The sequence below is a fragment of the Monodon monoceros genome, unplaced genomic scaffold (assembly GCF_005190385.1).
Source record: "Monodon monoceros isolate NGI ecotype Baffin Bay Population unplaced genomic scaffold, NGI_Narwhal_1 Super_Scaffold_3, whole genome shotgun sequence".
Taxonomy (NCBI): Eukaryota; Metazoa; Chordata; class Mammalia; order Artiodactyla; family Monodontidae; genus Monodon; species Monodon monoceros.
In genome coordinates this window covers 54,780,907-54,807,997 of record NW_021703780.1, presented here as the reverse complement: position 1 = coordinate 54,807,997, position 27,091 = coordinate 54,780,907, and the positions used below count along the sequence as shown (strand labels likewise).

The window sequence follows — 27,091 nt, the reverse complement described above, 5'->3', positions numbered from 1 at the left end:
AGTGAAACTGAGAATGGGAAATTGTTAGATTATTCAGAGATTATTTGAAGTCATGACTATTTCAAGGGAACAACTACATAAAGACTCAAGCTCATCTTTAGACTCCTTTGTAAGTGGCACACATAACTTAAGTCAACAGAGTAATACTTCCAAATCATCCTTCCCCACCTTGAAATAAATATTTTTATGAATTATTTTCTCCTTAAATCCTGGTTTAAAAATAGCAATTACAGCATTATTGTAATAGTAAAAAACAGAAGCATCTAAAATATGTAACTCTGAGTTTGTATGGGTATATATAGTGGATTACATAAATGTCTGGATACACACAGAAGAGTCTGGAAAAATATATGTAAATTGTAAACTAGGTTCAGCTGGAGAGTGAAGAATGAAGTGGAAACTTGCAGTTTCACTTAAAATGGCAGCATTTTTTTTTACAACAAATATGCATTAATTTTTAGATTACTACCATTCTTTCCATAAAACTAGTTGTTACTGGTGAATTACAAAGGTAAAATATATTCCTTGTAAAGAATGAGATTAGCAAAGACAAAAATGAAAATCATCCAGAAGTCCACCAATACAAGATAACCATAGATAACATGATGAGAGATCATTCCTACCTTTGTAAGGTGTCCCCACAGTTGCTGCATATACATTCTTTTCATATTCCTTCAAACGATCTTCTAAATTGTGAATCTAAAAATAACAAATATTCCAATCATATCATAAGATTCATATGGAAAGCATATGTAAAAAAAAAACTGCTGTAGCCACTAGATTTTCTTAATGCTGAATACAGGATATAGGCCAAAAAAAATTAATACATATGGTTTCTTAGATATGACACCAAAAGCAGAGACAACGAAGGAAAAAACATATAAAATGTTTGTGCCTCAAAGGACATTATCAAGAAAGTGAAAAGACAACCCACAGAATGGGAGAAAATATTTGCAAGTCATATATCTAATGAGGGACTTATATCCAGAATATATAAAGTACATTTACAATTCAACAACAACAAAAAAACAAATGACCCAACTTAAAAATGAGCAAAGGATATTGCTCCAAAGAAGATATACAAATAATAAGATGCTCAACATCATTAGTCACTAGGGAAGTACAAATTACAACCAAAATGAGATATCACTTCATAGCAACTAGGATAGTTATAATCAAAACACTTGCTGGGGAAGATGTGGAGAAGTTGAAATTCTTATACTTTGTGGTCAGAATGTAAAATGGTGTCCACAATGCAAAACCGTTTGATGGTTCTTCAAAGAGCTAAACATATAATTACCATATGATCTAGCAATCCCACTCCTGAGTACATAACCCAAAGAAGGAAACAGGTATTCAAACAAAAACTTGTAAACGATGTTCCTAGCAGCACTATTCACAATAGGCAGAAGGTAGAAACAACTCAAACATACATCAACTGATGAATGAGTTAACAAAATGTGGTATATCTATACAATGAAATATTACTCTGCCATAAAAAGGAGTGAGGTACTGATATATGCTGCAACATGGATGAACCTTAAAAACATCATGCTAGGGCTTCCCTCGTGGCGCAGTGGTTGAGAGTCTGCCTGCCGATGCAGGCGACATGGGTTCTTGCCCCGGTCCGGGAAGATCCCACATGCCGCGGAGTGGCTAGGCCTGTGAGCCATGGCCGCTGAGCCTGCGCGTCCAGAGCCTGTGCTCCGCAACGGGAGAGGCCACAACAGTGAGAGGCCCGCGTACCGCAAAAAAATAAATAAATAAAATAAATAAATAAATAAAAAATAAAAAGCTCATGTATTAATATGATCCTAGTTATATAAAATACTCAGAATAGGTAAATCCACAGACACAAAAAGCAGATTTGTGGTTGTGAGAGGCTGGGGGGAGGAGGTAATAGGGCGTGACAGCTTAATGGGTATGGGGCTTCCTTTTGGGGGTGATGGAATGTTCTGGAACTAGATAATATGAATGCAAATGTTCTTGTTTAAATATATGTGATCACAAATTTATGAAGATATGCTCTAGCACCTTCAGGTTTGGGAATAAAATTTCCTGTGTAAGACAAGATTGCAAAGTCAATTAATAAATGAGTATTAAATCCGTTATTTTTTTAAAACTAGCTAAATGAGTTCCAAGAACATACTAACAGAAATCAAGGAAGTCATCTCAAAATAAAAGGCACCAATTAGACCTGTACCTGTTCTCTGAACTCTTGCTCTTTCAACTTTGAATCACTGATTAGAGTAGTCTTCTGTGCTAGTTGTGTCTGAAAGAACAAGAAGTCAGATCTGAGATGCATATGGGCTTCATCATTGCCTGGATACATTTCTATACTGCTTGGTAAATTTCTCCTGAGAACAAGGCTCTTTATGTTTTAACCTAAAGTACAGAATGCTCCTGAAAATGGACTACCTTCACTCAAATTCAATGAAAAACTAGTCTTACCTGTAGCTCCATAATTGTTACCTAAAAATGGAAAAGAAAAAAAATATATTAGTGCATATAATAAAATCTACAAGAAATAATAAAATGGAGCAATATGAAATTACAAGGAAACAAAAATTTAGTGTTACAGTCTTAAGAGAGTGGTTAGATTTGAGATGAGACAACTTTAAATATTTGCTTTTAAACCTGGTCTATGTTGCTATACAAACTATTAAAATGTAAATATACATAAAGATAGGTAAACACACACAAAAAATGACTGGAAAGTCACCCACCAAACTCCTAACAATGATTACCACTTGGGAAAAGGAGGTACCCACCAGGAAGGGTTTATCTATATACTTTTGTATTATCTGACTTTTTCTTTTTAACAAGCATGTATTCATCTATTATCTGTGCAATTTCAAAAAATTAAACATATTAACATCTATTTATAGCATATGGGCACTTTAAGGAAAATTCTAAAGGACCATTTCTGGGAATCCACTCTACACAATAATCACAAATTACTTTTCATTGAACTCAACACTGACATGTAGTTCAAGATATCCCAGAAGCACCAAAAGATGCTCAAAAAGGAAAAGAATAAAAATTCATAAAGAATAAAATAGAAAAATATTTTTTAGAGTAGACATAAAAGTTAAGGATAGTTTCTCCTTTCTTATGCTACAAGGTAAAGGATTCAAAAGACCTCCTGAATATTAATTTCATAATGTTTCAATACTCTATGGCATCTTGACACAGGCCTCAGTGCCACTTTATGCAACATTAATACTTAATTTGATACTAAGGAAAAGAACATGTTACAGAGTAGAATATACTTATTTGGCTCATACGAGGCAACATTTAATAGCACCAAGTATATTCATATTGTGACCAAATGGCAAAAAAACCCACCTAAAATAATAGAACTTAGTAGCTAGTAAAGAAAGAGAGAAAGAGTCTACTCAGCTTTGCTCGTTGCTAATAATCAAGATATATGTACCAAGCAGCACAGCATAGCAAAGCCTTTTATAAAGTCCTCTTCTCTCCATTTTGGAAAAGTGATCCATGTAATTGGTTGTCTATAAAATTGCTTTCTGGTCACTGACTTATGTAATGAATCCTCTATAACTAAAGGATGAAGCCATGAATGTGTCCACCTTTCCCAAGACCCTTATGACAGAGCTATGAAGACCATACTGGAATGAGCGAGAACATTTTAGATGTACAACGGTACACTGCCCGGATTCTTGAATGGGGGCCCACAAGCCCTGCGGGTGTGCACTTGTTGGGGTGCCCAGCAGGACAAGAAGCCACAAGGTAAACATGGCCTTTCATAGCATCAGTTTTACTTAAAGATTGGGATTATTAAAAAAAAGAAAGAAAGAAAAAAAAAAGCCTGGATATGGAGTGCCAGATCTCTTCGAATTCAGTGCAATTTTCCAAAATAATCCCATTGCATCTACAACTGGTCTGTTAACAAAGGAGAAAAGGAGACATTGTTTTTCTCAAAGGTATACAACTAAAAACATTTTTATGTAACTACAAATAAAGATATATTATAGAGCAGGGGTCCCCAACCCCCGGGCTGTGGACCGGTCCACAGCCTCTTAGGAACCAGGCCTCACAGCAGGAGGTGAGCAAGCAAAGCTTCATCTGCCGCTCCCCATTGCTCACATTACCGCCTGAACCATCCTCCCCCCACCCCACCCCCTGGTCCGTGGAAAAATTGTCTTCCACAAAACCAGTCCCTGGTGCCAAAAAGGTTGGGGACTGCTGTTATAGAGAATGTAAAATTTATATGAATTCTTAGCACAAAATATAAAAATCTAAAATTATCATACTTTCTATGGACCATTTTTGGCTCTGCCCCAGGGCTATGAGGTTAACTCTCCTCTGCTGTTCTTTCCACAGGAAGGACTGAGAAGCACAGGTATCACAGAAACACCCTAGGCTCTGAAGTCTGGAAGATTGGTTTTATATTCCCCATAGAATATTTATTGTGTGAGCTTCAACATTTTATTTAACCTCTTTGAACCTCAGTTTCACTGTCTATAAAAGAGAGGCAGGAATCTCCCTCTTGAAAGTCTTTTGTTAGGATTAGATGAGGTAGGTAGGTATGTTAGTAGGCGAGCCAGTGAAAACGACAATGTTTTCAAGGAGCCTATGGAGCCAAGTCCAGTTCCCCTCACTTTATCATTGCCAGGGTTCTCCTCCTGCTCTAGCCTTTGCTGGTATTTCTTCTGCAGCTCCTCAAGTTGAGTCTGTAGATCTATTACTTTTGCAGTCATTTCTTCTTCACGAGCCTTTAGAATAAAAAAAATATTAACAAACATATCAAAAAGAATGCAGTAAAGAGGCAACATGATCTAGAGAAAACTACCTTTGTAGGAGAAACCAACACCTACACATTTTTGGAAACACAAACCACTGTTTTTACTGTAATTCATTACTGTGCTCTAAACACCTTCCTTCACGCCCCACTTTTAACTCCAAGCCCTTTTAAAAGCTGCTCACTCTTCCTAGGATGACTTTTCCCACCCTCAGTCCTCCTGCCCCCACCCCATAAAGCTCATCAAGCTGTTTCTTTCCCCTTAAACTAGGGTTCCAAGGTTCAAGCAACACTTAGGTGTATAACAGCGTTGTGACAGAACTGTAAAACAGAATCTCTGTTTTAAGACTTTGGCCTTTTCTACACTAGGATTTGATTTCTAGAAAATATCCAATATAAACTAGTTTTATGCACAGCACTGCTCAACCAGCTGGCAACTTACTGATCACAAGAAGTTGTGGAGGTTTTTTCTCAGCCCCTTGGGAAGGGCTGCACAAATCAAGATGGTTCTTTGCCCTAGTTAGCAAACCTGTACGTTCCTTTCACATCTACCTGCAAACCATACCAGCAGTTCTTTGGAGTAAAATGTTCAACTAAAATCTATTTTTGAAAAAAAATTACTGTCCAATGTATTGGTAACTAACGTAATGTATCCATTTGCCCTGAACTTTGTAGAAAACAGACAAGGCTGCAAAAGTAATACATGATTTACTGGTTCAAAAATCCTTTTTGTAAAATTTGGCATACAAATCATTCTCTCTTCTGTTCTGACTGCCCTGGTAAAAGGCTGTTGCCCACCCTTAAATTTTTTCATTTGTCTTGATAATTGGCATCATTTGTTGTACAAAGCAGTCCAGACCTCTCCTTGCTCTTATAAATCTTGCAATAACCTTTTAGCACAACCTTTGTGCTAAAAGAATATTTGACATTGGAATATTGATCAGATTTGAGTAATGAAGACAGGACAAGTGCTTGCTGAGTAAGAGACTAAACAGGAAAACAGCCACAAGCAGCTATCTGATTTAAGAGCCAAGAAACATCATTCTCAAAAACAAAAACAGGCCCCAAGGCACAAAATAAAGCAACAAACCACAAGACACCTCGAAAATCTAACTTTAAATACCACTTGTCATGAAACTTAGACCAACTAAAAAAGAACGAACCCCTTCTCTCAACATAAGCAAAGCAGGGGTATCTTGTAAATAGCCTCCTTCAACATCTGCCCAAGGCACTCTAACCCAGCCTCCACCCCTAAAACACCACTGATCAGAAACTACTGTAAATCTGTAACTGCCTGCAATCCTGGTTTACTTACTGTTTTTATTCTACCATCACATATCCTGTGTGGATGTCTGTGTCAATGTGGTCTAGTCTTGTTTGAAAGGATCACCTCTTACAGCTACTTATTCAGTTAGGTCCAGATTCTGATATGACAATCAGCTATGTCTGACACTGCCTTTGGCAGCTGGGAGATACCACTAGAAAGCAAGCCCGCTAAAAATTGGAAAAGAATCCTTGACGTGTTGTTTCTAATTTAAGAAACAGTTCTATAATTTCCTTTGTAAAAGCTTTCTGTCTTCTTGAAGGGGGAAAGAAAGCAATACTGCTTGCTCTGAAGTAAAAACAGTTAAGAAAAACTAAACTGAATATTTATGCACATACATGGAAATTATGTTTTAAAGACTATTATGCCAAAACCAAATCACTAAAATACAGTAAATGTCAAAAAGAAACCAGTTTTATATCTAATGTAGCTGTAAGAGCTACTCCCTCCCAGTGAGACTGCTCTGAGGTTGGGACGAAGGCAGTCAGCTCCCTTACTTGTGAGACTCAACTCCTTTCAGATGTCACCAGCCACTCTCCCCGAATGAATGCTCCCTTTGCCCTACCAGGTGTCACTTCCTTCAAATTTACCAAGTGTCGGGCTTCCCTGGTGGTGCAGTAGTTGAGAGTCCACCTGCCGATGCAGGAAACACGGGTTCGTGCCCCGGTCTGGGAGGATCCCACATGCCGCGGAGCGGCTGGGCACGTGAGCCATGGCCGCTGAGCCTGCATGTCCGGAGCCTGTGCTCCGCAACGGGAGAGGCCACAACAGTGAGAGGACCGCGTACCGCAAAAAAAAAAAAAAAAAATCTTACCAAGTGTCTAGTGTGTGCCAAGCATTTGGCTAGGTCCTCAAGACTAGAGATTAACAGCAAGATCCCTGCCTACAAGATGCTAATAGTCTAGAGGAGAGGACAGATACATTAATACATTCTTACACACATATGTATGACAAAAGTAACATGTCGTAAGTGAAGTAATAAAGTACCAAAGGAAGACAGGTGCGATTAATTCTATTTTAAGGGGTTTCCAAAAAACTAAGTGAAAACAATATGATGCAGAAAAGCATATTCAAAAAGCTAACTCTGGGGTAGGACAGGGAAAAAACAAGAATATATTTCATTTTTGTTTCTGTTTGCATAAGGAAACACAGGAATATTATTACATAAGAAACTAATGGTTACCTGTGGAGGGAGAAGGAGAACAGGGTGTAGAATACAGAGAAAAGTTTGGATGCAATTCTCATGATAGACCATTCTCCAAGTATACCTTTTTTTTATATTATTTTGATCTTTAAACCATGGAATACATTTGATTCAAATATTTTTTTTCTGAATACAAGATAAATTTAAAACTTTTAAAGAAAACTGCCAAAAGAGATGACAACAGCTGCACTAACTCATGAAGTGTGAGAATGTACTCTTGAAGCACCAGGAAAAGCGTGAGCAGAGGTGAAATACAGCGAAGAAGGAGCTAAAGCTGAGCTCAGCTAGACCACAGACTGACCCGGAGGATGGGGTCACCAGGACAAGGAAGCCACTGCAGGTGTTCAGGGGAAGGGATATGATCCCCTTTTGTTTCCAGATAGACAATAACTCTGACAGGAAGAGACGAATACTTTACGGGGAAAAAAAACAAGAGCAAGGAGACCAGGCAGGAAATTAATACAGTAGGCCAGACCAAATGGAACACGGCAGCCTAGACCATGGCAGAAGCAGTGGAGTTAAGAGGAGAGGAACAGGCAATGGGAGTCAACGAAACACTACAGCTGAGAGTCTGTTACATGTTGGAGAATGTGCTGGAGATCCACAATTAAAGGGAGAAAGGTGACTTCCCTGCCTAGGAAATCAGGGAAGATAAGCAGATTTCATGTCCTAAAAAATGTGTGGATGTGGATGTGTGAGGGGCTGAGGAAGATGGGAGGCGTGAATCTAGGATGACAAAGCTCTCAGTTTCCTCCAAGCAACGGTAAGAATGTGAGCTAAGACAGTGAAAGCAAGAAAATGAAAATGTCTCTGTGCTCCACTGTGCTATCAACAAATCATGGAATTATTTTAATGGATGAGAAAAATATAGCATTCTACAATGTCATCATTAAGACAAATCATCAATCTGATAACAGCTTTTTCAGAGGGAAAAAAAAGGAATACATAATACATACAAATCCATATAAAACTCCAATTCTGGAAAACTTTAAATTGGAGAATGGTAAGAGAATATGTCTCAGAATCAAAGCAATATGGTGTTTACCTAGAATTGGTAATATCGCTTTTAGCAATATATGCTGTTTTAAAAAAAACTCTTCAAGACAGAGTATGTATTTGGATGGGGACTGCTGATTTAATCACTGGCCACCCTGTACTCTGGCTATAAGCACTTGAAATGTGACTAATCCAAACTGAGATGGACTGCCAACGTGGAAGCACACTGAATCTCAGAGAATTAATACATATATCATTTTTATATTGACTACATCTTGCAGTGATAATGTCTTGGATGTAACGGGTCAGCTAACATTATTACCAAAATTAAAGTCAGCTGATTCTTTTTTTTTTTTTTAATGTGAATACCAGAAAATTTTAAATCCCGTTTGTGGCTTGCATTGTATTTCTAATGGGCAGTGCTGGTCTAAGGCGCAGGAAGGGGCCTGGGGAAGAGTCCACCTGAGTCCTCTGGCCCACCCTCCACTTCCTGCCCACTTGCTCTACTTACTCCAAGCCTGAAGCTGGGAGGACCATTTATTTTCTAATAAACAGCAGATCTTCCAGGAGGAACGATACCAGAGATTAACTGCTACCTGTCTCCCTGTTCACTCACCCCTCCACCTACAGAGGCTTGTTGTGACCTTGGAAAGTGTACTGTGTGCTACCTCCACACCCCCATACACACACATTCAGAGACAGAAGTAGTACACAAAAGGGAACACTACAGCCGTGACACAGTTTATCCCCTGCGAATGAAGCTCCCTGACTTAACTATCCAAGTTCTTTCCTTAGGGAGAAGCCTTTATAAAATATATGAAGCTAATGAAGAATCAGTGCTCTACCACTCGCCACGTGTAGTTTTAGGGAAATCATCTGACTATGCTGCACTCACTCTCCTGCTTCTGCCACACACAAAAAAGCACAAAAATAGAAGATGAGCCTAAACTAGCTGTAATGTATCTTCCAATCCCAACATTCTCTAAGCATTCAAGAAACAACAGTAATTTTTAAAGCTTCACATAATATACCCTAGGTAAGTATAGGAAAATGTGAAATCATTCAAATTTTCTTTCACAGTGAGGTCTAAAGCTCAAAAATTACACGAAGGTAACATTTATATTCATGTATCATGTAATTTCAGCTTTTTCAAATACATTTACAATAATTGGGACTCCCCTGGTGTTGCAGTGGTTAAGAATCTGCCTGCCAATGCAGGGGACATGGGTTCAAGCCCTGGTCCAGGAAGATCCCACATGCCACGGAGCAACTAAATCCGTGTGCCACAACTACTGAGCCTGTGCTCTAGAGCCTGCATGCCACAACTACTGAAGCCCCTGCACCTAGAACCTGTGCTCTGCCACAAGAGAAGCCACCACAATGAGAAGCCCATGCACTGCGACGAAGAACAGCCCACGCACCGCAATGAAGAGTAGCCCACGCACCGCAACGAAGAGTAGCCCCTGCTCACCGTAACTAGAGGAAGCCTGCACACAGCAACGAAGACCCAGTGCAGCCAAACATAAATAAAACTTTAAAAAATAAAATAAAATAATTACTACTAGAATCTGTTCCTGGCTCAGAGTTCTACTGCTGCCATAGTCAGCTGAGGCATGATTCTCTAATTTATGCATTCCTAATCATCAAATGGTTTTTAGCACATAGTGAAATAAGGCTTGCAGTAACTAAGGAATCTGCTGGGCTTCCCTGGTGGTGCAGTGGTTAAGAATTCGCCTGCCAATGCAGGGGACACGGGTTTGAGCCCTGGTCCGGGAGGATCCCACATGCCGCGGAGCAACTAAGCCCATGCGCCACAACTACTGAGCCTGTGCTCTAGAGCCCACGAGCCACAACTACTCAAGTCCACATGCCACAACTACTGAAGCCCGAGCGCCTAGAGCCCGTGCTCTGCAACAAGAGAAGCCACCGCAATGAGAAGCCTGCACACTGCAATGAAGAGTAGCCCCTGCTCGCCGCAACTAGAGAAAGCCTGCACGCAGCAACGAAGACCCAACTCAGCCAAAAATAAATAAATAAATATATTAAAAAAAAAAAAAAAAAAAAAAAAGAATCTGCAATCCAGCAAAGAATAATTTACACTGCTTTACATTCAAAAATATTCTGCAGTCCAAATACTCACTAGCATTCATGGCTTATCTTCATACGCAAAAATGACAATACTAATCCACCACTAGAAGAATAAGTACATTGAATTTAGCCTCCAAACTACATATAAAAGATTTGGCTGATGTATTCCTTTTTTTTTTTTCTATCTTTTTTTTCTCCCTTGAGAGCAACAAAACCTATGCAAATTGGGTAGGGATTAAATAAAGTTAACTGGCCCTCCTGGAAAGTTCCCAGCTAAAGCTCATACATACACTACCTGTCCCAAGCACAAGCTCTCAATTCTTAGTCTGGTGCTCTCACAATTTGGTCTGAATTTGGGAGAAAGACATAGAAGAGAATCCATTCTTCCCCCTACTCACTCACTGTTGCTTCAAGTGGCCTATATGCCTGGTTAGCAGAAACTGATCAGAAAATTACAATCCTAGCAGAAATCAGTTAGACTCCTTATAAATCTGCAAACAGTAGAGAAATACTAATTTGAATAATATTGACTCCCCCCCCAAAAAAAACCTTCTACACTAGAAAAAACAGGAAATCTGACAGCCTATCTTCTTTAGCACTACCATGAAATCTATTACAGCTAATTTTCAAGAGAGAAAATAAGGTACATCAAGGATTTCTTCATATCTTTTGGCTGTTCGTTTTAGATCATCTTCCTTCTCTACAATTTTTTTATATAACCGATTTGTCTCCTCTTGATGGCTTTCCAAAAGTTCAGCCTCCACTTCCTGGGCTTTATCTAATAAATAAAAAATGGACACATACAAGAAAACATATTAGGTAAGAGTTAGTATCTGTACCCCAATTTCTGTAAGAACCCTTGTTCCAAATTAAATTTGACTAAAATCAATTGATCAAATTGACCAAATGTACCCTTCTCACGGAGCAGAAGTGTCTTCGTTAGGTAATTAATCAGGTAATGCTTTCAGGTTCTTCCACCTGCTCCTCCCCTCTGACAGGCAAGCCACTTTCAGGCAGCACAGTTTCCCATCAGAGAACTTTCTTGGGCAAGAATCATTTTTTTCTCCAGTTTATAATTACTTTAAGCACTTAGCACAGTATGAAAAGAATAAACTTAAATTATAAATAGTCTCTGCTGAGTCTGATTTGTTTTTTAATTGAATTTAAAAGTTTACTTACCAATGGTATCTTTTATGGTCATTTCCAGCTCCTGTTCCTTTAGTGCCAGCTGTGTATGAAACTCCCTCACCAGCTGTTTTAGTGTGGAATTGTGCTTCAACTCAAGATCTTCCTGCTCCTGTCTGAGTACCAAAAATATGAAGAGCTAACTGCTGTCATACAACAAACAAGCTGTAAAGAGTTACCTGGTTTTCACAACAGTGTATATAGTATGACCTCAGCAATATCAACCATTTTTAAGGGAATGTGCATCCACATGCATGTGCGTGTGCGTCTCCAGGCACAGAAAACTTCTGGAAGGGTAAGTAAACTATGATTAACTCTAGGGAATGGTCCTGATGATTTGAGAATTTTTACTTTCGACTTAAAATTCTTCAACATACACATCTATATTATATAATAAAAATACAAAAATGATTTTAAAAATAATTACTGGGATATGTACCTAATAACCATGATCTCATAGGCAAGAAAAGGGTTTTTTCCCCTTAAACTGACATGGAATAACACTGCCTCTTGCCTTAAATTGTTTTTAGTTCTCTTCGGTATTTAACTTATTATATTTATGTTCGATACTAACAAATTTAGGTTGTGAAACTTAACTGTATTAGACACAAAAAAGAGAGATCTCATTAAGGAGGATTGCCTTAAAAATATTCATACTGAAAAAAACTTACTTGATTTTCTCTTCCATTTCTTGTTCATACTCTTTCTTTATGATATCCAGTTCTTGCTGATGTTCCTTCCGCAACATTCGAAGATCTTTCTGCAGTTTAACCACCTCCTGGCTCAGCTTCTGCTTCTCCTGCTCCGTCCCTGCCAATTTAAACTCCAGGTCATTGTGCTCAGCCTCCGTGTTACTAAGCAAGCTGGGTTGGACCACATGAGATTTGGACTTTTCTTCAGCACTTTCTTCCAAAACTTCCATGGGTTTACTTTTTCCATCCATCTGTTGTTGTAGAGCCTGTAATCTTTCAAGTTTTGAGGTCAACGCTTCAATTTCAACTCTATGTCCTTCCCTCTCTCTCAATAAGCAGGAATCCAGCTCTTTTATCTTTTGCTCCAAGATCTGACAGGTCAAATCCTTCTCCTGGAGGGCTTTCTGGACACCATCAACCACATTCTCCAAGTTCTGCTTTGCCCCTATGTTATTTTTACCTCCCTCTTCTTCCACATGATGGGATACTAACAAGGAGTATTTGGTTTTTTCTTCAAGTTCTTCTTGAAGATGCTTTATCATCACTTGATCCTCGTGTTGCTTTGCTTCAGCCTGTTCTATCTTTATTAAGAGCTCCTGGTATTCGCACTGCATTTCAGAATGAGAAGAAATTGTGCCTTCTTTTTCCTGCTCTAGCCTCTGCAATAGCTTTTCCTTTTCAATTAAATTTCTTTGTAAAACACGGATTTTTTCTTCACATGCCTTCTGCACACAGCCTTGGGATTCTGCTTCTTCTTGCTCAGTACATGCTGCCTCATTTTCTGCCGATCTGGGTGCAACTGATGTTTCTGATTGTGGTGAACTGCCCACCGACCTAAGTTTTTCTTCCAAGACATGAATTTCTTTCTCTCTTTCCTGCAATTTTGTATTTAGTTCACTCAGATGGCTTTCTCTGTCTCTTCTATACTGCTGTTCTTTCTCTTCCATTTGAGATAACAACTGCTTCTTGATGGCAGCAATTTTTTGTTCAGCTTTTTTCTTCAGTTCCCCTAATTTTGCAGCACTTTCTAACTCAAGTCTATCTTCCAATGCCTTTAACTCCTCTTCTTTGCTTTTCACAATTGAATTCACATGTTCCAATTCTTTCTTCGTAGATTCAAGTTCAGATTTCATGGAAGATGCTTGCTTTTCAAGGCTTAAGACTTTTCCTTCAGCCTCTTTAACCCTGTTGTCCTTTTCTTCTCCTAACTCTTGAATGTGTTGAAGTTTCTGAATCATTTCTTTCCGTTCGATATCCTTTTGTTGATTGTAATTTTTAAGAACTTCATTTAAGGACTCAATTTCAATTGCTTTCTGAGTAACATGTTCCTCTAATTCCACAATCCTTGCTGTTTGAGTTTTTAACTCAGTCTGTAAATTACGTTCCTTTTTCTCCATCTTGCTCTTCTTATCTTCCACTTCTCCCTTTAAATATTCAAATCTCTTCTTTTGCTGATCAAGGTCCTCCTTCAATAAAGTTATCTGCTCATCCTTTTCACTGGTTTCCTTTGTTTTTAACTCAAGCTGCATCTGCAATTCTTTACTAGTATTTTGATATTGTGTAAATCTTGACTGTGCTTTCTTCTTCCATTCTGAGAATTTGTTGGCCTGTTCAAGAGCAGAAGTTTTCTCCTTACTCAGAGTTTCAACTTTCAAAGATAAATCTCGCACCTGATCCAGCAATTCCTGTTGCGCTTCATCATGTTGCTTACTTAGTGATGAAATGGCTGCTTTGTTTTCAGTTAGGCTGATGCTATTCTGAAGTTGAGCACTCATATCAGTTAGCTGTTTATTAAGACTACTGATCTCGGCTTTTTTTTCTTTAAGCTCTTCTTTCATTGAAGTGACAGCGTTGATGTTTTCTGATAACTCCTTCTTCAACTGAGTGATGCAAGACTCCTTTTCTGAGGCAGCCTGTTGCTGATTTCCTCCTTCCTTCTGTAAGGCTTCTTTTTCTGTCACAAGACCTTCAATATCGGCCTTCATGCTCTTAATCTGACTTTCTTTTTCTTCCAACTGATGTGCAGCATGTTGTAAAGAACTATTTAGTGTGTACTGCTCTGCTATTAGCTGTCTCAGTTGTGCTTCTAATTCAGAAACTTTGCAAGTTTTGCTTAGTAGTGCCTCCTTAACTTTAGTTGTGTGGTGTTGACAATGGGAGACTCTAGAGAGAACGGCATTAATTTTACTGCTACTAATGTTGATGAGCTCACTTGTTTTAGCTTGTAATAAGGCTTCCGCTTTCTTGGAGTAAATGTCCAGCTGAACTGCTAGCTCCTCGGACAGTTTTTTGAATTCTAAGCTTTTGTCTTCTAGGCTTTTCTTATTTCTGTCATGTGAAGATTTCAAACTCTGGAATTCTTCATCTGTGGTTTTCAGCTTCTCAGTCAACTCAGAGACCTTAAGCTTATCTTTTTCTGCCAGCATCTTCAGTTCAACTACATGCTCTTGAAGAAAAGTATTTTCCTTCTGAGAGTGATTCAGGTCAACCTCCAGCTTTTCAAGTTCAGCTTTCAGTTTAGCTTCATTCTGTGAGGCAGAAACCATGTGAGCAGCCTTCTGGTTTAACTGTTCCTGTAATTCCTTCAACACTGTATCCTGCTTAGCACCCTCTTCCTTCAGCCATGCCATTTCCTTGTTCATCTCTTCTTTTTCACACCCAAATATGAGGATCTTTTGCTTCAGTTCTGCTACCTCTTGTTCTTTTTCCTGTAACTGGATTTCATGTTTTTCCTGAAGTTCTTCAGCTCGCTGGTTAAGTTTCTGCTCCCAGACTGCTATGACATCATTGAGTTCTCTCCTGTGCACCTCAGTAAGACTTTCTATTTGCTCCTTTTGGTTTGTCTCCAATCTTGACACTGCATCACTGATTCCAGCTGAGTTAGCCTGTGCCATTTCCAAAATTTTGGCATTGAACTGTTTTTCTTTCTGACTGAGCTCCAGAGCAGTATTTTCGAGCTCTTTCTTAAGTTTGGCTTCCTGATCCAACAGTTTCTTCTTTAACGTTTCTTGCATCTCCTTTGCTTTCTGCTTAATTTTTTCTATCTTTTTCTCTTGACTTTTAAATTTGTTTTCATACTCCTCTTGCAAAACATGAATACTGTCCTCCTTGGCTGATAATTTCTGTTTGAGTATTTCAATTTCTTTGCTCTGTCCTTCTCTCATTTGTAAAATTACATTTTCCTTTTCCATTAAGAGTTGCTTTGTCTGTTCCTGCTCTATATTATCTTTAAGTTGGGACTCATAGCGTTGGGTTAAAGATTTTACTTTTTCTTCCATTTCACTATTCTGTTTTTCAAGTTGCTGCATTAAGTCCTGTACCTTGATTTTGTGAGCATCTAACTCAGCACAAACATCTTTCTTTTGAGTGACAACTTCAGCTACCTGTTTGGTAAGAAGAATTCTTTCTGTTTCCGAATCCAACAACTTCTGCTGCAACTGGGCCAACTGCTCCTCATATGTTTCTACCTGCTCATGCATGGTGCTCTGCAGTGACTGAAAGAGCTCCAGCTTAGCAGACGCCTGCTGGAGTTCCCCTTCAGACCTTTTAACATCTGCCTCTAAATTCTCCACATGAGCCTGATGCTCTTTTAAATGCTTGTCCTTTTCTTTCAGAAGAAGCCCAAGTTGGTTAATTTCATCTTTTAATGCCTTCTCAGTTCTCTGGATAGACATCTCTTGTTCTTTAATGATGCTGTCAACCTGTTGCTGGTGATGACTTTTCTGTTCATCCAGCTTGGCCTCTAATTCCCGCTTCACTCTATCTGCTTGATCCTTTAGTACAGAAAGTTCTTCTTCTAGCTTGTCACGGGCTTTTAATACTTCTGACAGTTCAGACGATAGTGATTCCAATTCTGTTTGCTTCACATCAAGCTTTTCTAAAGTCTTTTCATTCATCTCTTCTATGTGGGCCTGAAAGAGAACCTCTCTGTCATTCAACAGTGTTACTTTTTCTTGTTCACACTTTTCTCTAAGTTTTTCCATTTCAGTCTGATGCTGTTGCTTTAAGACTTGGAGTTTTTCAGTCCAAAGGTTATCCTGCTGATGCTGCAGACTTTCCAATTCTGTCTTGTGTTTTTCAACCATGACTGTAATTTCTTTATTGTGCTTATTTTTTTCAGCTTCCAAATGAATAGTTAAATCTTCTGATTGATTTTTATTCTCTTGCAAGCGTTTTTCCAAAGAACTTTCTAATTCAAGAATTCTCTGTTAATGAAAACAGATGTCTTTTTATTAAAGTACATTTGTTAGCAATGATATATATAACATGATGTCTACACCTACTTAAAGATTAAAATTTAGATAAACAACTTTACATATCTTACCAAACTCTAGAAAGGACAAAGAATCTGTGCTCAATTCCTAAACGAATCATATAATAAAGAAAAGATTCTATTTTTTACACAACTCAAAATTCCAGATTCTTTCTACCTATTTGGGTAACTATTTCAACTACCTGTTTTTTCAAGAATATTCTGAATGGATAGTGAAAAAGAAATAAATCATAACGTAGATAATAGTAACTGCTGGTAGAAAGATGAGTATTTTTTTCTGTTTTGTTAAAAGGCCTATAATAGTATTCTATTACTTTCATAACTTAATTCTGGAAGAAAAATAACGTATCTGGCTCTTACCCCAAAAATTATTACTTAGAAGATATTTTTCAAAAAGAAGGAACTTACACAAATTTTACCAAAGTAATTTACAAAAAGTAATAGTAAAATGATCATCTCATGAAAATATCAATCTTGACTGAAAGGAAAAGAGCTAAGGAATGTCAAGGCATTGTAAGGAATGTAAGACAGAGCCAAGGAATGTCAAAGCTGGAAAGGTCTTAAGAAATTACCAAATATCAATCTCTTCAGGTGACAGGTAAGGAAATTAAGGTATAATTAATTCACAAAGCTAGTAAGTGAAAGATCTAGGCCTCCTAAGTACCCATTCCTCTCTACCATGCCACCTTACAGAAATGTTGGAAGTGGGAAAATAAAATACAGTTTAGAAATAGGGGTAAGAGGGCTTCCCTGGTGGCGCAGTGGTTGAGAGTCCGCCTGCCGATGCAGGGGACACTGGTCCGTGCCCCGGTCCGGGAAGATCCCACGTGCCGCGGAGCGGCTGGGCCTGTGAGCCACGGCTGCTGAGCCAGCGCGTCCGGAGCCTGTGCTCCACAGCGGGAGAGGCCGCAGCGGTGAAGGGTCCATGTACCACAAAAAAAAACAAATCCCTTATAGAAATTGGGGTAAGAAGTGTGACTGTGTCACTGTCTAAATCAGAGCAAAAAGGCTAAAAAGTCTAAATAACATCAGTCAGTTTATTCAAAATAGGTCGAACATTTCATACACTGTTCAGGGGAAGGACAGAGGGATTTTAAAATGTGCACACGGAGATATATATACTAACATGCTCACCACAGGACTATTTATAATATGGGAAAATTGGGGAAAAGTTAAATGTCAAAGTAGAGCAATGGGGTAACTAAACTGTGATATAAACAGAGAATGAATTATGTCCAGGGCGTGGCACGAGATGAAGCTGAACAGGCAGGAAGGTGTCAGGGCAAGTGCTGCGTACAAAATGAGGCCACTTCCTAAAGATGAAAGGTGAGTAAGCAGTGGAGCTAAGATGCTGCACAGCCTGAGGGCAAAGAATCAGAGCGAGTGGCTGACAGAAATACAGCCAGCTAAAGGCAGGTCAGGAGCACCATGTAACAGACATCAAAACCACTCCCATGAACAGCTCTTACTACCTAATAATGAATGGAGTGCATGTATATGTAAATCTAAAACAAAAGCTTCTCTACAACCTTATATTGACTGCAGAGATAACAACAGTTTTCCTATACAAGCAGTTCCACAGCTGTGGAACCTGAAGAGTATTTAAACTTACAGTTCTGTAAGTCTCTGCTTCTTGCTGAAGGTCCCAAAGTTTGTTTTCGCTCTCTGTGAGGATTGCCTTCTTCTGCAGCTCTAACTCTTCCAAGGCCAAAGATTCTTGCTCTTCTTTTTCTTGAGTGATCTTCAAATATTCAGACTGACTTTTTTCCTGTGCCAAAAACAGTAACACCACCTTAGACCCATGTAGATCTTCAGCATTCCCAAAGCACTGCCACAGGAATCATTCATTCATTTCATTTGATCCTCACACCAGCCCTGCGAGGTAGGCAGTATCATTACCTCTCTTCCCACACCCTGGTCTGCAGAAATAAGGCACTGTGGCTTTTTCCGTGTGATCTGGCCAATCTTTGTCACAATCACTATTGATATGAAAAATTTTGTTCCAGTAACCCTACTACGTCTGCTATTTTTTCACTACTTAAAATGTTTTGCAAAATATCACTGAATGTGCAGGGTCACACAATTGTTACTACCTCTTCTCTGCATGCCAGTTTGGTATTTCAACTCTAGGCTGAGAAATTTTTATGATTTATGAGAAATACCTCACTATAATAGGGAACCCCACACAGAAAAGCAAATCAAAATTAGAAGATTACATGTGAATATATGGATTACATCAAGGAAATATTTATAAAAGCCTATATATGTCTTCAGATGGTCTGGCCCTGACAAGCTTCTTCTTTGACTGTCCTTAGTATATATCAGCATTCATATTAATACATTTACTGTTCTGAAAAGAGAAGCTCCAGAGAGCACTTTTGACATTTAGTGACTTTGGACTCCAATTAAGTATACTTCTCTATACCTATTGCTTAGGGTTCATGTGGCCAACAGTAATATTTTCAGTCCATTTCACTCTGGTGAAGCATATTGCCTTAAGTAAAGATTTTGTACCATATTATAAGTAGATTGATAAGAAAATATTAGTTTCTATAACATCAATTTAAAAACATCACTTAAAAAATGTTATATTGTTTAATGTAAACTATATGTTAAATGCATCTCTATCTACGTCCATAAATATAAAAGAAGAAATTTTAATAGTCTGAAGAATTTTGATTCTCAACTCCAAGCTAACTCCTTTGAGAAACTAGGTAGGAAGGGGAGTGGAAGGGGGCGAGAGCATGTGCACATACGTGTTTTACGTGTGTCTGTGTCCTGTGCTCGCCAGTGGGAATATGTCTGAATATATCAGTTCCCGAACACAGTATTAACAAGGCCAATGTTCAAGGCTCAGTGCCCCCAATTACTCCAGCATGAAAACCCACAGCAGGTCTTTATGACTTGAATTTTTAGCATCATTCCCAGCTTCATTTAGGTCCTTAATGTCTCGCTTTGTTCCTTTATTTCCTTGTCCCTATTTTAAAGGTATGCTATCGTGTTATAGTTTTTAAGTACTCTTGTAAACAACTTTAAATCCTTTTTGGACCAACAAAGAATACAAATATGTACCCGTACAGGTGTACATTTCACAACCACGGACTAAACCACTAACCTCAGCCAACAGCACTGTCAAACCATGTGCCTGTTGGCCCCACAGAGATTAGAGAACTCCCTGACTCAGTTCAAGGATCACAGCTGCTGGAAATCCTCAGAGCCCCAGGTCCAGCTGAGAGTGAAAAAAAAATGTGTAAAAGAAAGGAGATTAAAGGGACTTCCCTGGTGGGCCAGTAGTAAAGAATCTGCCTTCCAATGCAGGGGACTCAGGTTTGATCCCTGGTCGGGGAATTAAGATCCCACATGCTGGGGGCAACTAAGCCCACATGCCACAACTACTGAGCCTGCGTGCTACAACGAGAGAGCCCGTGTGCCGCCAACTACACAGCCCACACGCGTTGGAGCCCACACACCAAAACCAGAGAGAGAAAACCCGCACGGCACAACTAGAGAGAAGGCCGCATGTCTCAACAAAGATCCCGTGTGCCACAACTAAGACCCGATGCAGCCAAAAAAAAAAAAGATTAAAATTATAAAAACTATTTCTCATCCTTTCATACTAAAAGTATTTTTTAATTATACATATTATCTCATGGATAATAGCTTCATATAAAAACAGTAAACTACATTTTCAGCATTAATACTTCACAGTTCAAGAGAAAAAATTTTTTGCTTTAAACTTCCAAATTATACTATTCCAACAAATCTTTCTATCTTTGCTTTTCTGGTTATTGTTTTAGTTAGTTCAGTCAGTTTTCTCATTTTACTTTATCTTTTTAAACATCATATGGATTGAAAATTACTGAAATTATTCTACTTAAAATGAAAACTACTTGGTTATTTTCATTTTGTCTTCTTTAAAATGCATTCAGGCAAACTCTCTGAACCTTAAGCTCTGATATATTCAGTCTGGTGAGTTTTTAGACATTTTTCCTAAGTTACACAGTCGCTGCTTCAGTTACCCTATGTTCCCCTTTACTTCTCCCTAATCACAGCCTACAGCCAGGGTGAGAGGAATGATAAACAAACTGATTAATGAAAGCTTGTTAGATGAGAAAATTTAATTTTCAGGTAATATTAAATTAACAAGCTCTGACAGCCTCATTCCTGCCTACGGCCAACCCTCTCTGCATACTCAAATGTTAAGGCTGCCAGTAGCGTGACCTCAAGCTGGGAGGCAGGGGTGAGGGGCTGACAACTTTATAATGTGGCCAAAACAAAATAGGTACTTACAAGAGCTACTTTCATTTGCTCCTGAAATTCCCTTTCTTGGGTCTGAAACTTCTTAGTCAGTTCCTGCTCTTTGCTGGCCAGCTCCTCTTCATGAAGCTTCTGTAATTTTGCAATTTGTTCTGAGGATTTCTGAAACACAACCAAATAGTTAAAGTGAGACACCCAGAATAAAATATGTAACTCTACAACTAAATAATACTTTATTATAATCAAGTTAATAGCTTCTTAAGAGGAAAAATTGGAACATATTTCCCACATAAATCAAAAGTCACTAAACTCTTGAGAGTTAAAAGATAAACCAATAAAGTGTTGCTCCTCATTTAAGACAAAGAGAGCTGCAGCTGCAATGGTCAGTCCTATGGGGTTGAAGCTCCAATTCCACATCATACAAAGATGTTCCCCACCAATCAGGATAGGGAAGCACAGTAGGAGGAATAAGGATGCTCTCAGAGAGGGCACTCCACCATGGTCAAGGTGTTCTGGCTACACCCATCTATTTATGCCTAGCTTTCCAGGCATGTACTACTACTTATTAAAAAGTATTGGGCTTCCCTGGTGGCGCAGTGGTTGAGAATCTGCCTGCTAATGCAGGGGACACGGGTTTGACCCCTGGTCTGGGAAGATCCCACATGCCGCAGAGCAACTAGGCCCGTGAGCCACAACTACTGAGCCTGCGCGTCTGGAGCCTGTGTTCCACAACAAGAGAGGCCGCGACAGTGAGAGGCCCGTGCACCGTGACGAAGAGTGGCCCCCCGCTTGCCACAACTAGAGAAAGCCCTTGCACAGAAACAAAGACCCAACACAGCCAAAAATAAATGAATTTATTTATTTTAAAAAAAAAAAGTATTGACCTTGTTCTTTCTTGAATAGGAGGACTCAATCTTATAAAAATGTCAAATCACCCTAAATAAATTCAAAAATTTAATATAATCAAATAAAACAAAATGAGGGAAGGCCCACTGGACAAAATAAACATGCAAGAATAGCTGATCTCTTCTGAAAAATAAGAATAACAAGGAGAGGCTACCAAATAGTAGAACATTATAAAACTAAAACATATTATAAAACTGGTATTAGTGTAATACCAGCACATAGTCAGACAAAGCAGTGGAACAGCACAGAGAATCCAGAAGGCCCATACGTAGCACTACAATAATTTAGTATGTAATAAAGGTAGTATGGCATGTCAGAAGGGAAAACATGCGCTATTAAAGAAATGATTTGAAGGCTACTAGGTAGTCATTTGGAAAAAATTTAAGTTGGATCCCTACCTCACTCCTCACACTAAATAAATTTCAGTTGGATCAAAGATTTAACCATAAAAAATGAAAACATAAAAGTGTTAGATGAGAGGGCTCCCCTGGTGGCGCAGTGGTTAAGAATCTGCCTGACAATGCAGGGGACATGGGTTCAAGCCCTGGTCCGGGAAGATCCCACATGCCGCGGAGCAACTAAGCCCGTGTACCACAACTACTGACCCTGGGCTCTAGAGCCCGTGAGCCACAAGTACGGAAGCCCGCACACCTAGAGCCCATGCTCTGCAGCAAGAGAAGCCACCATAGTGAGAGGCCTGCGCACCAGAACAAAGAGTAGCCCCCGCTCACCTCAACTGGAGAAAAGCCCGTGCACAGCAACGAAGACCCAACACAGCCAAACACAAATAAAATAAAATAAATAAATTAAAAAAAAACTTGGTGGGATGGAAGGCAAAGTTACCAGGTCTGGGGATGGAGAAATGGGAAGATGTTGGTCAAAGGATACAAAAGAAAAAAAAAAAAGTGTTAGATGAGAAAAATAAAAAAAAAATTTTTCATCTCAACTGAGAATGTGTTTTTAAAGCAGAACAAAATCCAGATAGCATTTAAGGAAAAGAAAACTTTCTGTATAGCCAAAAAAAAACCCAAAACAAAAGCAAATCATAAACAAAGACAACAAATAACAAACTGAGAAAATTATTTGGATAAACACACCTTATATCCAATGGCTAATTCTTACTATAGGTAAAAAGCTTCTACAAATCACAAAAAGGCCAACAGCCCAAGAGGAAAATGAATCAAGGATCTGATCGGGCGACTCAAAAAGGAAAACTATAAATTCCTGTAAACATACAAAAACATGTTTGTTGTACTGGTAAGAGACATGCACATTAAAACTACAGGACTTCCCTGGTGGCGCAGTGGTTAAGAATCCGCCTTCCAATGCAGGGGGCATGGGTTCGAGCCCTGGTCCAGGAAGATTCCACATGCCGCGGAGCAACTAAGCCCATGCGCCACAACTATTGAGCCTGCGCTCTAGAGCCCGCGAGCCACAACTACTGAGCCCACGTGCCTAGAGCCCATGCTCCACAACAAGAGAAGCCACTGCAGTGAGAAGCCCACGCACACCGCAATGAAGAGTAGCCCCTGCTCGACACAACTTGAGAAAAGCCCGCGCGCAGCAATGAAGACCCAATGCAGCCAAGAATAAATAAACAAATAAATTTATTTTTTTTAAAAAACTGCAATGATGTCATTATTTTAACTTAGCTTGGAAAGATAAAAAAATTCAGGTAATACCATCTTTGTGAGGGGGGGAACATATTCTAATACATTGCTCATAAGTATAAACTGTCCTCCATTGAGCTTGTAGCAACTATCCAATAATTATAAATACATGTAATTTTTTCCTAGATTCCACTTCTAGGAATCTATTCTAAAGAAACACAGATGTGAGCAAATATGATAAGGATATTCACAATTTCCAGCAGTAAAAACTGAAAGCCTAAATATCCATCAGCAGAAGACTGATTAAATTGTGAGCTATTCATACAATGAAGTCCTGAGCAGTCTTTAAAACAAATGGGGCATCATTATCAACTCAATAATAAAGAACAACCTCCAAGACAATACGTGGAAAAGCAAAATACAGATCAGTAAAAATAACATGCCACCTTTCGTGTTTAAAAAATAAATAAATAAAGAGACTCCCGCGGTGGTCCAGTGGTTAAGAATCCACCTTCCAATGCAGGGGATGTGGGTTTGATCCCTGGACAGGGAACTAAGATCCCATATGCCGCGGGGCAACTAAGCTCACGTGCCGCGACTACTGAGCCTGCGCGCTTGCGCACCACAACTAGAGAAGTCTGCGCACCACGACAGAAGATCCCACACGCCACAATGAAGATCCCATGTGCTGCAAGTAAGACCCAATGTAGCCAAGTAAATAACTTAGTTAATTAATTAAAGAGAGGATTAGAAAACATAAGAGAGAAATTATATGCAGAGACTATCTCTGGGAAGTATAGCCAAAAAGGTACACATTCATTTCTCTATCAAAGTGCTTTTTTCCTATAATCTAAACATCACGAAATGATCAAGGTCTCCAACAAAATACAAATTAACTCTTCTTTACTATCAAAGATGTAGGAAAAGCCTAAGACTTAAGTTTCAACACTGCCGTAGCCCATTTCAATCCAGAATTATTCTTACTTTCATTACATGAACAACCTCCTGTTTCACGTGGCCTAATTCTTGTTGAAGTCTGTTACGCTCCTCCTCACTTGTTTTTTCAATGGCTTTTATTTGCTCCTCCATTTCTGCTTTCATTTTTCTCCGTGCTTCTTCTGTTTTTTGGGCTGTACTCAAGGCTTTTTCAAGTTCCTCAAAAGCTACAATGAAAACAGCAGAAAACAAGTATCTCAAGAAATACTATCATTGAGCTAAAGTGTTTTACATTCAATTTATGGGAACTAAGAGCAGCAGTAGCAGAAGAGGTTAAAAAACTCATCACTGTTTTAAGCCAAGAGATATTTGAGTAGTTAAAAGCCACAGAAATGTCCAGTCACTAAAAGCAATTTGTCATTGAGTTCTGGATTCAGATCTTAAGATTGCTTATATGAACTTAAGCTCAGAAGTTAGAAAAAATATTAGAAAAAATATTAAATTACTAAAGATTGCCCACTCTCCCCACAAGTGTCCTTATGGATAGCAAATTCAAAGAAATGAAGACTTGTACCTACTTCTGTAGTATATAATTCCAATTGCTTTTTTGTTTGTGATGCAGTTCTTATCTAATTATTATCAATTATCTAATAATTATCTAATAATTATCAATAATTAGGTAATACTATTATATACTCACTAGGACATTTTTAAGAATGAAAAAATTATTCTTTGAATAATCTTATTTTTAAAAACCTCTTAACCATATGATAACAGCAGGTTTTTTTTTTAATATTTACTGCCTGAATCACATATTTAAACAACGTATTTTGATATGAAACCTACTACTGTGTAAGTTTCGAATTAGTGTAGTTAACTAGAAAGAAATCTTTACCTGATTCAACGTGTATAAAAAGGCACTACCAGCAGGGAGTTCTTGGGTGAAATAAGTAAGAATTCAGGCCCTTAATAAACAATCATCTAGGCTAGAGTAGTAAGATCTTTAAGGACAGCTCATCTAGTATCAACTAAAGTCATATATGATGGGTGCAAGAGCTGGGTAACTTGACACCAAAATATATATGTCTGTGTATTTATGTATATGTGTGTGTGTATATATGTTTGTGTGCACTGCATATGCGTGCAAACATACACTTTCCCTCTCTCTCCCCTTCTTTCTCTCTCTACTGACAGAATAGTAGCCTGTGAAAATCCTACGGCTATTATCATCCTAGACTATTTCCTTTAGTCCTCATAGACTAGAAGACACCAGACTTCCCTTTACCAAAGAGACGAACTATAAATAAAACATCAAATTTCAAGATGGGTTTTAATCCTTTTAAGAAACATATATCCAGAGGTGACAGTTCATTGACATGTGTAGTATTTTCACTCCCAGTGGTATAAGAAATGTGGAACTTCAACCTATGATATCTCATTTAAAAGCCCCTTTATTAACCACAATTTGACTTAACAGACAGTGGTTTGGGCAAAGGAATTGCATACCTGAAGCAAACACGTATTCTAAAGCATTTTCTTAATGATGAACTATAGTAGGTACAGAAAAAGGCAAGAGAAAAGCTGAATTCTGGTAACAACCAAGAAACACAACTTATTTTGCTCACTACATTAAAAAACAAAACAAAACAAAAAACAAAAACACTTCTCTGGCAACCATGTTTTTGATATTAAAAAAACCTACCCAATTTATTCATTTTATATGCACAAAGTATAAAACTATAGTTCAAATAAGGTCTAAATTTCAAAGGCATATTAATTAGCTGAAATTATTTTTAAAGATTCCTACTCCAACTTTATTGATATTTGCCTACAAACACCAAGATGATAATCCTTAGACATAAATATGTTGGTAAATAAAGTATTTAAAGGGAAATGCTCTTTGTTTTAGTTAGATATTCTTTTCCTATAAATTCTGGTGTCGAGCATGAAGAAGCTCCTCTTGCTAGGAATAAGAAATTAGTTTCCTAGTTTCTCAAAAACAAGTGGAGTAAACTGATCAATTACGGGAAAGAAATTCTGTAGCAGAGTGCTTACTGCTTAGTTTGAGCTGAAGGTTTAAATCTGGGAAAGAAAAACATGGAAAAATGGAATGACGATATTTTAAAATGCTTATTAGATGTCATCACAATCTTTTCCTTACTGCTAATATTTGGCATGTAAGATTGCACTTACATTAGCACTTCTAAGCACTTCACAGAAATATCTTAAATCAGGCTCTAGAGAACCTGAAAATAGTTTTGATATTCTTCCAGCAAGACAGTTTTAAATGGAAAACTTTTGTCAATTAAGCAAAATAAAACAAAACTGTACACAGTCAATACCAAGTGAATTTTCATTGTTTTCTTTAAATTCCAGAATCCGATATAGTATAAAAATAGATGTAGTGCTCTCACTTTCTCAAATAACAAAAAAATCTATGCCACAAAGTTCCTATTTGGATATAATTTTCCAATAGTTAACTTTTCTAACCATACTCAGTAAATTTTAGTATATTCTCCTATATTATATTCTAATTTTAGTGTTTAATCCTCCAAAATAGCTTTCCTAAGTCACTTGATTATCCATCATATAATGATTAAGGTAGGACAGATCTGGTTCCAAAGTTCTTTTCATCTAAATTTAATCCTTTCTTCCTACCTTCTGCCACCTTGTCAGAGAACCATATAATTTTATACCTAAAAAGACACCTTTGAGATGTCCTCATTCAAATGTAACAACTGAGTCATCCAACTTTGCCTTCAGATGATAAATCAACTTAAATATACAGGATTTAAGGAACAATCCTTACCTTGCATTATTTTTTAAAACCAAGAATGCTGACATTGATCAAGCTC

At 38.2% G+C, this 27,091-nt stretch overlaps 1 protein-coding gene across 4 annotated transcripts in view; it reads right to left on the bottom strand.

Moving 5' to 3' along the window:
• Positions 1–27,091, bottom strand: part of GOLGA4 (golgin A4) — a 113,843-nt gene that overhangs the window by 25,515 nt on the left and 61,237 nt on the right. For all 4 annotated transcript variants that reach the window (XR_003796798.1, XM_029243980.1, XM_029243979.1 and 1 more), the window contains 10 exons: positions 24,285–24,463; positions 20,818–20,946; positions 18,140–18,295; positions 12,234–16,459; positions 11,557–11,678; positions 11,025–11,155; positions 4,626–4,739; positions 2,452–2,472; positions 2,204–2,272; positions 624–699 (listed from right to left, as the gene is read on the bottom strand). Coding sequence is in view for 3 of the 4 variants with exons in the window: in XM_029243980.1 (XP_029099813.1) it covers positions 624–699; positions 2,204–2,272; positions 2,452–2,472; positions 4,626–4,739; positions 11,025–11,155; positions 11,557–11,678; positions 12,234–16,459; positions 18,140–18,295; positions 20,818–20,946; positions 24,285–24,463 (5,223 nt within the window). In the remaining variant the exon portion in view is untranslated. The remainder of the gene's footprint in view (positions 1–623; positions 700–2,203; positions 2,273–2,451; positions 2,473–4,625; positions 4,740–11,024; positions 11,156–11,556; positions 11,679–12,233; positions 16,460–18,139; positions 18,296–20,817; positions 20,947–24,284; positions 24,464–27,091) is intronic.